The following is a 15,684-nucleotide window of genomic DNA, read 5'->3' on the forward strand; positions in this document are numbered from 1 at the left end:
TGTACTCGTTCTGTCAACTAATTTTGCTAATTTAGCATCTAATTTGTAACATTTTGTACCTTGGTCTACCTTCCTTTGTGTCGTTTACCTTCCTTAACCAACCTTAACCTTTCTAACTAACGTTCCCGTATACCTAGCACGTGTCCTTGTCCTAAAGAGCGAATTGGCGCAACATAATTTTAAGTCTTCTTACGAGTAACGTAGAAACTTAATAACACCAAGTCCGTTTCATTCCACGTGTTTGTTCCGAGATGGCGGATCTTGTTTACAGCCCAAACTAAGGGTGCGTAACTATTTTCTACCATAAGTAAATTACTGCGTGTAGTTCATTTAATTTCCTTTAGCGAGGATATTTTTGTTTTACCTCCGCGTGAGGGAAATCTCATTTTTGTTTAGCCTCCACGAGAGTGCACTTTGAAAGCTAAGTCGTTGCCTCGTGCGCCTATCTACATTTTGAATAGTTCAGTGGTCGCCTTAGTGCGCCCGTAATTGTGAAATCGTCACAACAGTGTCAGCCTCGACCTGTTATTTTAACTTTTAACTTGAATCTTTGCATTCATAAGCCCATGTGCTTTCTAATATGTTCTACTTTAAAGTAACTTAATTAGTCATTATCGCCACGTGCGTAAATAATTCTGTTTAGTGAAGTCTAAAGTCATGTGACCTGGGCATCGTCTGCTTTGTTGGACCCGGTCACTTTGAATGTTAAAGTAATTTTGTAATTTACATTTTGATTTATCATTTATCATTTGAAATCTTATTTATCACGCTTTCAAATTTGTAAAGTTTCATTTTCCCATTCTTTTAAAATTCAGTTACCCTTTGTTTGCTTTCACGAATCCGTTCATCAAAACGTGGTCAATCCAAGATGGCGGACTTCACTTTTAATATAAACATCCCTCCACAGCCTAAGGCGGAAACGCTTAGCCCCGAGGAGATTAACGCTAGGCTTAAGGAACAGGAGTTGACATTCACCTTTGTTTGTGAGAACGAAGACCTAGCACTTCATGCTCTGGCTTCTGTGGATTTTCCCAGCATGGGTCCAGAAGCCATAAGTCATTTTAAAACCCTTATTGGTAACGTAAGAAATGAACTTTGTAATTACAAGAGTTTTTGGAGACGTCATTATGATCATCCCATTGTTAAATTAAATTATCCCGTGCTTGCTGCCTGTTCGAGTAAAGTTGAAATTGCTTTCAAAAGCCTAATGGCTCATCCTAATTCAATAATTAAAGCTAATCAGTCTAATTCTTTTTCAAAGGTGACACCTTCAGTGACACGTCCCGTTGTAAATGTTATTAACGATCCCCTAGTTGATCGTTTTAATGTCTTGGCAGTAAAGCACAATGTAATTAATTTTGCATCAACTCCCCAACCTGTTCAATCGTCACATTCTAGTACTATGTTGCCAACACAGCCTACGATTAGTAATTTTGTGTCAGTCCCACATGCTCCGTCCTCATCTCCTAACCTTAAGCCGCCAGCGTTTGATCGCCCTCAACCCCCTTTGTCTTTACCGCCGGTGACAGTCCGTCCCGGAGGAAATGCCATTCGTTGTCTTACCATGGACCCCCCTGGTGGTAGCACAAATACCACCTAACTTAACCATGTGCTTGAATACCAGCAGAGGCCTGTACCGGTAAACTCAATCACCAATCTCGTACCATCCCACGGACCAGTGCTCACGTTGCCTGATTGTCCAATTCTTAAGCCCGTAACATCCTCTCCAACCCATGTTGACGCTAAAATATCCACATCAAAATCTGAAACCCGCTCTCAGAACAAGCCCCATGATCGCAAGGTTCAGACTTCAGCTGTCAAAAAGGAACCTTTTGCACTGACGGCGGATTTAGCGAAGGTCACACGTGTAGACTTAGCACCGGAGCTTAGAGCCTGTTTACGATTCACCTTGCTGAAGGATAACGGTACCATGAACATCATTCATTTTTTTCATTCAGTTATATATGACGCAACTGTAAGCCTTTACTATTTTTGCCAAGTCATGCAGCAGCATTTTTTTCAGCCAATCCCTTGCTTTAACTTCAAAGCGTGAATTTAATTTTTGCCTTGATAACTTGTCATGTTACTGCAATCCCCCTGACATCCTTCAGCTCGTGCTGAATATAAGTTTTGTTTCTAATGTTCACCTTGCGAACGTTTTCCTTCAAAGCGACATCCAAGACCTTAGCTGTCAGAAATACGATGTCCCCATGGACCTAATTTGTCTCATTTTGTCTTTCAGGCTAGTGTCAAACAACTTTTCACCTTTAAACGCCTAGAAGGAAGTAACTTTTCTCCTTTTGTCAGGCGATGAATACAAAGTTTTCATTACGCCAGTAATATTCTTTGTAAAAACATTTTATGTAAAACGTTGGGTGTCACACCGAGATTGGGATTCACCCCCATAATTTCTAATTTGTCATTGTCCGGACTTGTTGCTGAACTCGACTGATATTGGCTCACGTTTTGTTTACTCTATCCATACCCCTAGGGTGGGAAGAATTGAGTATTTTTAATCGTTTAATTACCATTACATCGTACGCTTAAAGTTAAAACTGATCATTTGCTTAACTTAACGCTTCTGTGAAGCATTGCCTACGGGTTCAATTTTCCCCTAATTCACGTTGAAGCATAACTGTGGTGAAACACTGGGGAATTTACAACCACATATGATTACTTTCTTTAAACTGTAAACCCTCGTGCACCAGCTTTCCACGATGCCAAGTCACAGAACTGAGAAACAAACTTACGTAAAAGACATTTGCCATTTACCTTTGATTCAAACTATATTTCCTGCACCAATTCTTTTGGGAGTGATGCCACAGGGGTTCACAAAGACTCAATTAAAAAGTTTGACATATATTTAATACTTAAAGTACACAAACAATAATCATCAGAGTTACGTTAAAGAGCGAACATTAACATTACCACAAATGAACAAAATTTTCGTTACTTGATAAAAATTAAACAAATATCAAACGGGTTTACAGAGTATTCTTATAAGAACATTGCTGCAACAATGCGATGGTTCACGAGGTGATGATGGTCGGATTCAGGAGAATATCTTCTAATTACTTGCCTTTTGGAGTCCGCTGGTAGAAGCCCGCCCGTGTCACATTCCCACCCTGGAAGAGAACTCGGGAAGAGTACAATGTTGTCACATTTACAAATTTGCAAGGGTTACGTAACAAACATCAAGTGATTTAATTGTAACCCAACATACAAAAAAAAAGAGGTTTCGTCCAGAAGGCAAGTTTAAATTACTGGCATGTGCCCTTACAATAATCAAACAATATATATATAATCTCCACAAGAAGAAGTTTGACAACAATGGGATGATACGTCATCTTATCTGATCTAGATGGATAAAATTTGCAAGAAAGGTAGCTTATTACTTTAAATATTATTATATTAATTCATACAAACTCATTGATATAGTTAATATGATGAAACTACGTCTGCGGAGCAAAATAATCACATTTAAACATATATTCATAGAAACTGGGAAATACATTAGAAAACGAATACTCGTAAAACTAAGATTAATTTCTATTCAAGGGGAATAAATGTCAATTTTTGACAATAACTTTTAATTCAATTGATTTTAATTAACGCTGACAGTGTTTTGTTAACTTTAAATGGACGTTGATGTGAAGAACAACTACACTCTTCATTAATCCAGCAAGCTTATCTCGCTCATACTAACAAGTAGTTGAATCACATTTGCCGGAACTAACCCCTCTCCCTTTTTTTCTCTCCTTTATCCCCATGGTGTGAAGAATTTTCGGTTTCATTGTATATTATTACATCTCAATGTATCCTAGTATTCCAACTACTTTTTCTTATAGGAAAAATTACGCTCCCTTCGAAAATAACACTCGTTCCCGTCGCAAATGAATAGTTACAGAAATATATATACATCTATATCCGCCGATAATGGGGGACCCCCAGTGGGAACTCGGGGTTTTGGGTGGGGAAATCATACTGGGGAATCGATATATAACCGTAATTCAGTCCTTTTCTTCTCTATACATTTCTTTCTGGTATTTATTATAACCGTAGGAAAAGTCAAATCAGTATACCTGGATATATTTGGGAGGAGCCGTTTCAAAGGTTATTTCTTGTAGTAATACAGTAACCAGCGCTGCCAACGCCTGATGTAGATTAAATGTTAGCATTCCATACCTGATGTAGATCAAATGTTAGCGTTTCATGCTAACATTAGCACCCATTTGTTCGTTTGTTCGTTCGCCCCACCTTCCGTCCTTCGTTTCTCTCCATTATTACTCTTTTTATTACCGTATTATTTTCTCATTTTATATTCCCATTCAATATAATTTATCATACATTCCATTTTACCTTCCTATATTGGGTTTATGTGTTTTGTTATTTCCTTTCCCATTTGTACATACGTTCGTTTCATCAGTTTCCGATCTGCGCATATATCCCCCCGCCCCCTGCGCAGAAGTTTCCACTCCCCCTTTTACTCTTTTTATTAGTGTTATTTTTTCATTTTTTATTCCCATTCTATATTATTTATCATTCATTCCATTTTACCTTCCTATATTGGTTTTATTTGTTGGGTTATTTCTTTATCCCTTCCCGGTTTCACATAAATTCTTACCCTGGACTAGTTTTTTTATCCTGTTAATTCTCGGTATGATCTCCTCATTTTATATTCCCATTCACTATTATTTAACGTTCATTCCATTTTATCTTCCTATATTGTTTGTAATTATTTTTGTTGGTTAGTTCCTTTTCTCTCCTCTGTGTCTTATAAAACTTTTCTTTCGTCTTGTTTCCGTATTTAGTTCATACATGTTTTCTCTTTTGTTCGTTGTTTTTCCCTTAACCAATCATCTCTCTAGGCCTATTGAGATATCTCCCTACCCCCCCATTCCTTTATCTCTGTGTGCGCTGGTTTCCGACCCATTGTTCCCCTGCCTTTCCCGTTTTAACCTTTGACCTAGTTACCCGTCCTTCGTTACTAGTGCGTTTTTTTTCCCGTATTTTGAGATGGAACATATTATAGAAACTTGTACCGGTTGCAGCATTCCGTATCTAAAAGCAGTGGCTCAATTCCATGGTGATTTTGGTGATAATTCAGGTTATGTTGATCATTTTCTTAAATCTCACAATGTTATCCCTCAAAGTTTAAACTGCCCCAAGTGTCGTTCGCTTTTATCTTATAGGGCAGACATTCACGGGTTTTATTGCTCTACTGTAACCACCATCCGTAAAACTAAGAAGAAACGTCGTTGTGGGTATACTGTTTCGGCCTATAAAGGTACTTTTTTGGACCAAAGTCGGCTACCCCCATGGAAGATAATATTATGTGCGAACCAGTTTTTGCATAAACATTCGGACCATGAGACCCTCATGGAAGGTATAGACATATCTTCAAAGACTAGTGTGGATTGGAGAAGTTTCTGTTCGGAGGTTACCGAATACTTCTTCGATAACCAAGAGGCGATTGGTGGTGATGGAGTTACTGTTGAAATAGACGAAACTCATTTTGGTAAATGTAAATACAACCGTGGTAGACCGTTAAGTGCCATATGGGTCTTTGGGGGTATTGAACGTGTGACCAAGAAATTGTTCATTATCCCTTTAGTTCCCCCCCTTTCTACTAAACGAGATGCTGCTACTCTAATTCCCCTCATCCAGAAGTATATTAAACGTGGTAGTATTATTATGAGTGATAAGTGGGCTGCATACAACTCTTTATCGGAAATTGGTTACGTTCATAAGTCGATTAATCATTCGGAGAATTTCGTTGACCCCCTAGACCCAACCATCCATACTCAAAATATAGAACGTCTCTGGAGAGAAGTGAAGGAGTGGGTTCAGAGGCCTGGAATCAAGCCTGGACATTTCAAGCAATATTTTTCCAGGTTCTTTTTCACCCACTACTATCCTCGTCATTCGTTGCTGCACCACTTTTTCATTACTGCCAGTCGCCTCTACCCTCCTTTACAACATCAGACAATCGACCCCCCCTACCCTCAAGACCCCGATGACCCCCAACCATCCACATCCCAGTCATAGAAGTTAATCCGTCAGTCTCTTCCTTCCGAGTCCAGTAAGTTTCGACGTTTCCTTCATAAAAGTAAGTCATTCCTCAATAGTCATTATTCGTGTTTTGTGACTGGGGTACTTCTAGGCAAGGTTAGGTGGGTTTGTTAGGTTCTGTGGCCTTTCTGTACTTTTTATATATTTCGTACCACTTATATGGAGAAATTATTGAATATATCTGAGGAGATATTTATCAGTTCTAGCTCTAGTAATGACATCGTGTCGTTGGTAGTTCTGTGTACCATTCGTCTCCGTTGGTAGTACTGTGTATCAAGGTAAGTCATTCCCCCATTCTTATTATATATGTTTTGTGACCGGGGTACTTCTAGGCAAGGTTAGGTGAGTTTGTTAGGTTCTGTGGCCTTTTGGTACTCTTTATTTATTGTGTAATATTTTTATGGTAGTATTATTTAGTTTACGTATGGAAAAATTGATTTCTACCTCTAGTAATGACATCGTGCCGTTGGTAACACTGTGTACCATTCGGCATCGTTGGTAGTTCTGTCAAACATTGGTAACGTTGCTTATGTTATCGTCCCCGACATCTGTTGTTTATATATTTTAACTCAGTATATATGTCCACAGTGTTAATATTTATATGGTTCATTTGTATTGTATTTCATTGTGTGATTTCGTACAGGAAATATATGATTTCTTATAGTAGATATCGTGGTTTAACTGGTTTTCTCATTCATTTCATCCGTAATAACATCACAACCAATTCGTCAACTAACCGAATTGGTTGATCTGTTTGTTTGCGATTGAAATGGATATCAAAATCGGTTAAATCTCGTTATTTGCTATAGGAAATCATATATTTCTTGTGCGTAGTCACAAGATGTAATAATATACAAAATTACCGAATTTTCTTCACTCTTCTTTCAATCGTATTTTAACTCTCTTCTATTAATACTATAGCTACCCCTTAAGCGTTCTCTCCTACACTCAGTTTTCTTTAACGAAACATAGGGAGGACTATTCCAAACTAAAACTTGTTGACAGTGGAGCACGCCATGCTCGTGACGTCACAGCATAGATACGCACACAACAAAGGGCCTTAGTAACCCCGGCGCATGTTGGTTCTTTCCTTAACTACATGGGTCGAGATTAAATTCCTAAACTGAATTTTGATATAAATTCCAATACTGCTGAATTAATGCATCTTTTATTTCTCAATACCAATTAAGGTTTTTTAATTTTAAGATGTATGCCCATCGCACCAGTCCATTGCTAATTAATCAGTTTAACTATTAATTTTCAGCAAGCCAGAATAGGTAGGGTTATTGTATATATAAACTCCCTTAGAGCAGCAAGATTTCTCTAAAGTATTTAGTACAAAATCCTGCCTCCTCTGCACTCCTTGCAACAATATATTGCCCCATCCTGAAGTCCCGATATGGCACCCCCAATGGATTAACGTGCACATCATGGCCGTCAACTGTCTGGAAAGGTGAAGCCAGGTAATCTCCCTCGACCTTAGTGTCAGCCCATTCGATCAGAAGTCGCCATGACCGACTGACCTGCCTGTCAGTGAGCCTGTGCATCTCTGGCTCACCCCCTCTCCCAAAACGTGACTCACCAAGGAGTCCTGTGGCTGCCGGCTGGAGACAGTAAAGGAGTGGAACCTGGGAACCATATTACCACAAAGAAGGATTCTTGGGGTGGGCCAGTAAAGAGTGCAAAGTGCAACCAGGTCAACAGCCATCACGGGCATAGGACTAATATTCAAAGGAGTGCAGGTACTACATGAATGGCCATAGTTATTCCCCCATTTTTTCTTAGCTTAGACTAATTTTAACTTGCTTAGAATAACTGGCTTTTACACTATTCAGACTGTGTGCGGTGGGATTGTGTGTAAATATTTTTCCGATATTAATATCTGGTTTGAGACTAGCAGTCTCTGGGTCACGTGGGCCACGTGCCCGACCCCATTCTGATTTTTTATTATTGCAGACCACGTGTCTAACCCATCATTTTTATTATTTTGAATTACTTTTAATTTGCATTCCTTTTGTTATTCCATTTTTGTGTTGTTAAGATGTCCGTTTTCTTTTAATGTAAATTTGTGAATAAATGAATATTAGGTTGATTAAACCTCTTTCGTATTTTTGGTCCCTCATTTATTTTAATGTGTGACTTGAATAGTTGATCACGGGACAAAATACCAAATATTTAAAGAGTAAACCTAAGTAAGTCTATAGGTGTACGTGTTGATAACTTCCTTAACCTAAATTGGTGGGGCAAGGATACAACTTAAAAAGTAGGTTCTCAATGTCTATTAGAGTAAATACACAAGATACGTGGGACACGAGGAAAGATAACTTATCAGCTAAGGGGACGAAGACGAACAGACTGCATCATGGCAACATAACAGATAAGTGTTGCCAATGCTGACTCAATGTTGCCATATCATATCAATGACATTACAGGAATTAATCTAATGATATGCAACATCTGAAATAATGGTTGAAAGTACATAATACAGTTAATAGTACGTACAATAATGGTAATCATGATAATGCAGTAAATGATACATACAATAATAATAATCATGACAATACTGGTACATGTGAAATGTGTCTTTTCATGTACCTACACCTCCCTCCCCCTCACGCTCGTAGTGCATTCTCGAGCGGACTCCTTTTCTATGAGTCTTTGGGAACGACGTGGATTCACAGGAGGAATGGTGACTAAGGACTCTCTTTCTAGGTCCTGGCAAGGGGCCACTGGGACAGGGAGAGAGGGGTCCCTAATAGTGGGTGGCACTGGACGAAGAAATCGGCGATTACGCCACCACACACGACCACTAGGGAGACGAATTTGATAGTCTCTTGACTTTCCATGGCCCATGACAATGCCAACTTTGTCCCAACGATGAGAGGTCGGGTCTTGAATCCGAACTTGCTGTCCGACGCTCAACTTGGGCAGGGAGTGGGCATGCTGGTCATACTGGGTCTTTACCTGCTCGTAGCGGGCGGCAGCACGGCGGTCACAGTCTTCAGTCTTGACCTGCCACTCCTTGGAGAATGCATTTGGATGGGCAGGAATACATGACCTGAGAGGACGGCCATACAGGATCTGGGCAGGGGAGCGTCCTGTAAAGTTAGGAGTATTCCTGAGTTCCAGCAATCCACGGTCAAAATCTTCATTATTGATGTTGCCAGACGGGGCTGTTTTCGGTATGAGGTGCTTAATTGACTTCACAGCAGCTTCGGCATGACCATTTGATTGTGGGTAGTGGGGTGAGGTTACCATGTGTCGAACTCCCCATCTCTTCATGAAATCCTTGAACTCTGCGCTGGTGAATTGTGGCCCTCCATCTTTCCTAAGGCGAAGAGGAACACCAACTTCACGGAAGTAGCGGCAGAAGATCCTGATGGTATTAGATGCGATAGTATCGCCTTTGCAGGGGGCGACAACAGGCCATCCTGATAAGCGATCGACGACGACTAAGAAAGACTTCCCTGCAACAACAAAGAAGTCAGCTGAAACTGACTCAAAGGGTCTTGTTGGATTATCGTCATTCAGTAGAGGTTCCTGCTGCTGAGATGGCTGCAATATCTGACATGCTTCACAAGCTCCGACTGTATTGGCGATATCAGAATCGATACCGGGCCAGAAAACAGACTGCCTTGCTCTGCGCTTGGTTGCTTCCACACCCCTGTGGTTGTCATGCAAGTGGGACAAGGTGCGGCGACGAAGGGCGGCAGGAACTACAACTCTTGCTCCATATAGGACGAGGTCACCATCGGCGTAGAGGGCTGCACGTAGTTTCCAATATGGGAGTAAAGAATTGTGCAAGTCATATCTGTTGTGAGGGAATCCTGATGTGACACAATTGAGTAGACGCGTATACGAAGGATCTGTTCTCGCTGCGTCGCGAAGATCCTGAAGTATCCGGTCGGCATCCTGAGCTGAAGACTCGTCTGAAAGAGTAACGGTGTTCATGGTTATGGCAGTCCGAAGATGAGCAGCAGAAGAAGCACCTGAGATTTTGTCCTCCTGTGTGGGGTGGCTGACTGGGGCTCGAGACAATGCGTCTGGAACACAGAGAAACTTCCCAGCACGCCACACAGCTGTAAAGATATAGGGCGAGATCTTCTCCTTGAGGCGCTGGAGACGAGAGTTCTCGATAGCATCCAGTGTATAACTGTTCAGAATAGGGATGAGGGGTCGGTGATCCGTCATCAGAGAAAAGTGCTATAGGCCAGCTAGGTATAGCCTACACTTTGACATTGCCCAGACAACGGCTAGCATCTCGAGCTCAATGGTCGCGTAACGTGTCTCTGCATCGGCGAGAAAACGAGAACCACACTGAACCAGACGCAGGTGTCCATTGCCATGGTCCTGCAGGAGAGCATATCCAATGCCATTGAGGCGTGAAGCATCCGTCTGAAGAACGACGGGTAGGTCTGGGTCAAAGAGGGCAAGAACTAGTGGACTGGTGAGGGCTAACTTGACGCGTTGAAAGGCTTCATCATGGTCAGAAGTCCAGACAAATGTTCTCTTGGGACTCAGCAGGGGGCGTAGAGGTTGGGCTGCAACGGAGATGTCAGGCGTAAACTCTGCTAACTGGTTGACCAATCCCATGAACGATCTGAGGTCCGTCAGGTTAGCAGGGGTCGGAAAATCCTTGATCGCACTGACTTTCTGGTGGTCAGCCGAGATGCCGTCTCCTGAGAGCGTGTATCCGCAGAAGTTCACAGAGGGGGCAGCGACCACAAATTTGTCCTTATTGAGTGTGATCCCAAACTTCCGGCACCTGGTGAGCACTTCGTGGATACGATGAAGGTGGGTAACGTAGTCTTCGTCATAGAGAAGGAGGTCGTCTATCACCTTAACACAGTTTTGGACAACTTGAAGGGCCATATCACCTCGCAGGCAGAAGGCATCTCCAGTAGCTGCGAAGCCCATCGGTCCTCTGCAATGTATGAACCGACCATATGGCGTAATAAAGGTGGTTAAGTGACGATCCTCTTCAGCCAGTTCCATCTGCCAGTACCCGTAAAGAGCATCAGCTGTGGTGAAGAAACGAGACTTCCGGTCCACACTACGAATAGCCGTGTAGGGTGTGGGTGAAGGGTGGGCTGGACGAGAAACTTGGCTGTTCAGCTTTGTTAGATTGACGGTGATACGTACGCCTGTTCCATTCTTGGCGACGACGACAAGAGGGTGGCACCAAACTGAAGGGTCATCACCAGCTGGTTTGATTATCCCTTGCGCCACCATAGAATCAAGCTCTTCTTTGACTTGGTCCTTAAAAAAAAATGGAATCTGTCTTGGGGTATGGATGGCGAAAGGCACTGCACCATCCTTTAGGTAGATTCTCATGGGAGGACCAGCCATGGGCTTGAGGGGAGCTGTCCTCAAATCTTCTTTCGAGACCAACACATCTTTAAATTCCCGAAGAAAGTATTCCTTGGCTGCTGAGGGTGACGTAGTTGCTGAGATGGGCAGCTCCTTGCATCTATTAACATGTTTGACTTCTAAAATGGGTTTGGGGAAGTCGGAAGATATTATGGACAGTTCTTGACAATGGCCATAGGATAAGAGTGGAACTTCCACATTTTCGTGAACCTGAATCCTGGCAAGACATGATCGCTTGCCTAAGGTAAGGGTAGCTTGCAATATACCCAGAGCAGGTGACATCGGAGATCCATCCGCCGTGAACGTGACATTTGGCGGAGGTGGTTGCAAGCTGCTCTTGGAGATACCCATGGTGTCCAGGTGTTGCTGTCCTATAACGGTGACGTCGGCACCTGTGTCAGGTAACATCTTGATGCGAGAGTTAACATTGCCAGATGACAAGAGGACACAGATAGGTTTGGGCATCTGGGAGATGGTGGAAGGTAATCCTAAGCGACGACAGCTGGTCCGTGAATCTTGTTGTTTGTTGGAGACTGCAGAGGCACCACTGTTGCTTGAAGATCTGTCTCGATGACCATTTTTCTTGTTATCCATGCAGCATTTGTCGAAGTGTCCAATACGGTGACAATGACGGCACTGGACTTTGCTGGCAGGACACTTCAACGTCCTGGACCAATGGCCAACACGGTCACAGTTTTTGCAGGTACTGTTGGCAGCAGGGCATTTATCAGGTTCGTGCTGACGGGCACAATACTGGCATAAAACGGCAGGCTTAGAGGACTTCGGCGAAGGTGGAGGCTTCCCGCTTGATTTCTTGCTTCTCCTGTAGGCTGAAACGGCACACAACTGGCTGGGTGGGCCACGTATGGCAGAAGTTGCAGTTTTAGCTGCCTCATACGATCGACAGGTTGTGACGAAATCTTGAAGAGGAGAGTTGGCGTCCAAGGCAATCAACTCCTGAACCAACTCTGCATCTCGAATACCAATCAAGATAATAATTTTTATTTGGGTCTCTTCACATGCAGCGGCATTACCTGGGCACAAATCAACTTCTTCTGCGATGCGTCGAAGTCTCACGTAGAAATCAGCAAAAGATTCTCCTTCCATTTGCTTACAGCTAAGCAACTCTCTTCGGCGAAGGACTTCATTCCTTAGTTCCTTAATATGCAACTGTAGAGCATCCAGGACTTCGTCTACAGACTTATCTGTAGAGGGAGAAATCTGCAGTGTGTGTTCTAAAACACGCTGTGTTTCAAGGGTTAAACACATCCTCATCTGGATCATTTGTTTTTCACGTGGAAGCTTAGAAAGATCCACCATAACAGCATAGTCATCCCACCGGCGTCTCCATTCCCTGAACATTTGGAATGTTGCATCTGCCTTCAGTGGGGGTGGCGTTTGGGCTGTTGCCTTCTGTGGAGGTGGAAGAGCGGGTTGATTGGAGTTAGAATTCACCTCTGTGCTAGGCGTATGGTTGCCTGGATGAGAATGGATGATCGGGGCCAGAGTTTGAATGAGAGCTGTAAATCTTGCATTTTCTTCTTCTCTTCTAAGATCATCCTCTCTTAGGCGAATTGCTTCTTGTTCCCTTCTTCTTTCTTCTTCACGTTGTCTTTCTTGTCTTCTTGCTTCGTCTTCCCTTCTTCTTCTTTCCTCCTCATACAAGCGAGATTCCTCTAAAAAACGAATTAAAGCGAGGAAATCAGTCCCGGTAGCTTGAGAGGCAGACGGGGGGTAGTAGTGAGGACTCAAGAGTGGTGGGGTGGGAGAGGCAGCGCTCTCCAACACTCCCCCAACACTGTGGGCGTGGGCGGCATCGAGGGTGTGGGCACCCACATCGCTGAATGGTCCCTCTTCTGTGGGCTCTTCTAATTGTTCAGCAAGTATATCATTCGAGGCCATTATTACTTTCGATGTGCAGTGGGTAAAAATACAGTTCCAACAAAGTTATAAAAAACAACACGAACTGTTTTAAAACACTAATAATAAGAAAAGTTTAATGCAAGCAAGTGTGTGCGCATGTGCATGAATACGTCCGCCAGCGACTCCGAGTTGAGGGGAACAGCAAGCAACTCTGCCTCAGGCAGTCACCCCGTGACTATGAATGAGACTCGATGTGGTCACGCATGCTCCGACAGAGTCCCAACAGACTATTTGCTTGCTTCTTGAAATAGCACAGCAAAAACACTGGGACGTAAAAAAGAGAGCACTATAAAAGCACAATGCACTGCACAACACTTCACTGTTTACTTGCATCACTACACTGCACATGAAACAAGAGTAAATCGAATTACAACGAATTAACGTTCAAACTGAGAGTCCATTAATGGCGTCGGCTGGTTCCCGTTGTCCACGTCTTAAAGAAAGTTCTCCTAATACGACACTGTAAGTTCACTGCGCCATCTACGTGTTGATAACTTCCTTAACCTAAATTGGTGGGGCAAGGATACAACTTAAAAAGTAGGTTCTCAATGTCTATTAGAGTAAATACACAAGATACGTGGGACACGAGGAAAGATAACTTATCAGCTAAGGGGACGAAGACGAACAGACTGCATCATGGCAACATAACAGATAAGTGTTGCCAATGCTGACTCAATGTTGCCATATCATATCAATGACATTACAGGAATTAATCTAATGATATGCAACATCTGATATAATGGTTGAAAGTACATAATACAGTTAATAGTACGTACAATAATGGTAATCATGATAATGCAGTAAATGATACATACAATAATAATAATCATGACAATACTGGTACATGTGAAATGTGTCTTTTCATGTACCTACAATAGGTGGTAACAGTGAGGAACTTTGCATTAATATATTTGCTTCGAAGGTAAAGATCCTTACCTTTAAACTTTTAAACTACTTTACATCACTGCTCCCATTTTTTATTTTGTCTAATTACATTAACGTAAAATACCTGTCCAGCATCTCATTGGGGTAGCTGGGACGGAGTCGGAACAGAGCCTAAGAATGAGATGACTATAGACCAGACAAAGCTAGAGTAGGCCATAAATTACTTATATTCTACGTGTGGAGCTCTCCGGCCTCCGGACAGTAAATTTCCCACTTTTGTATTTAGGAGTGATGGTTAGTGAATTGTGACAGTAAAGTATTAGCAGGGCGTTTGTGCCCCGAGAGTAAGTGCTCATTATCCTCCCCTGTTGAACTTTATGTAACTGTCATAAGGAGACTTTCCCGGACTTAGTTCCCACTCAGAACATAAAAAATTCTCCACAATATATATATATATATATATATATATATATATATATATATATATATATATATATATCATATATATATTTATATATGTATATAAATATATATATATATATATATATATATATATATATATATATATATATATATATTTATATATATATATATATATATATATATATATATATATATATATATATATATATATTTATATATATATATATATATATATATATATATATATATATATATATATATATATATATACACACATAAATATAGATATATATATATATATATATATATATATATATATATATATATATATATATATATATATATATATATGCATATATATATATATATATATATATATATATATATATATATATGTATATATATATATATATATATATATATATATATATGCATATATATATATATATATATATATATATATACTTACAAAGCTGGGCTAGTGTAGAGTAAATATTTTATTCATGTATTTCATTTGTGTATTTAAGAGGACTATAGCCAGGTCATAAGGTGAGCTCCTCTCATAAGAGGTATAAGAAATTGCACGTAAATTGCATAAAACTTTTGTTATTCATTTAATTGTATTTTTCATTAAAGTCAGTGTATATAAATTTACGTTATTTTCAAGAATTAAATAGTTATTTCACATATTTTGTTACAAAGTCTTATGTAAACTGTCTAAATATGCTGTACGAACCACATGAGGTTTAAAAATGTAGGCTTATGTCATGTTAATGAGAGGTTACGCAATTCTTATATTTTCCACTTGCTTTGAAAGTTCTCGAAAACCCCAGAGGTAGTTTTATCTTTTTTATTTATTGTTCCGAGGAGGGAGGTGGGCAGAGTTGGCTGAGAGAGGGTTATCTTGTAAGCCAGATTCATTACCCTGTTTTTTGTCTTGTTGGCAACCTTACGCTGCTAGAAGAATCTATTTAAGAAGGATCACGAATAAGTAAGTCAATATATGTGTCC

The 15,684-nt window shown here is 40.8% G+C and overlaps 1 protein-coding gene across 1 annotated transcript; it reads right to left on the minus strand.

Annotated features, from left to right (window-relative positions):
• Positions 1-10,275: 10,275 nt before the first annotated feature.
• Positions 10,276-13,344, minus strand: LOC137620963 (uncharacterized). The gene is made up of 4 exons (XM_068351405.1): positions 13,128-13,344; positions 11,385-12,497; positions 10,723-11,258; positions 10,276-10,467 (listed from the first exon to the last, which is right to left on the minus strand). The coding sequence occupies exons 1-4, from the start codon at positions 13,342-13,344 to the stop codon at positions 10,276-10,278; spliced, it is 2,058 nt and encodes a 685-aa protein (XP_068207506.1).
• Between the last annotated feature and the right edge of the window lie 2,340 nt (positions 13,345-15,684).

This window comes from Palaemon carinicauda, chromosome 27, assembly GCF_036898095.1.
Source record: "Palaemon carinicauda isolate YSFRI2023 chromosome 27, ASM3689809v2, whole genome shotgun sequence".
NCBI lineage: Eukaryota > Metazoa > Arthropoda > Malacostraca > Decapoda > Palaemonidae > Palaemon > Palaemon carinicauda.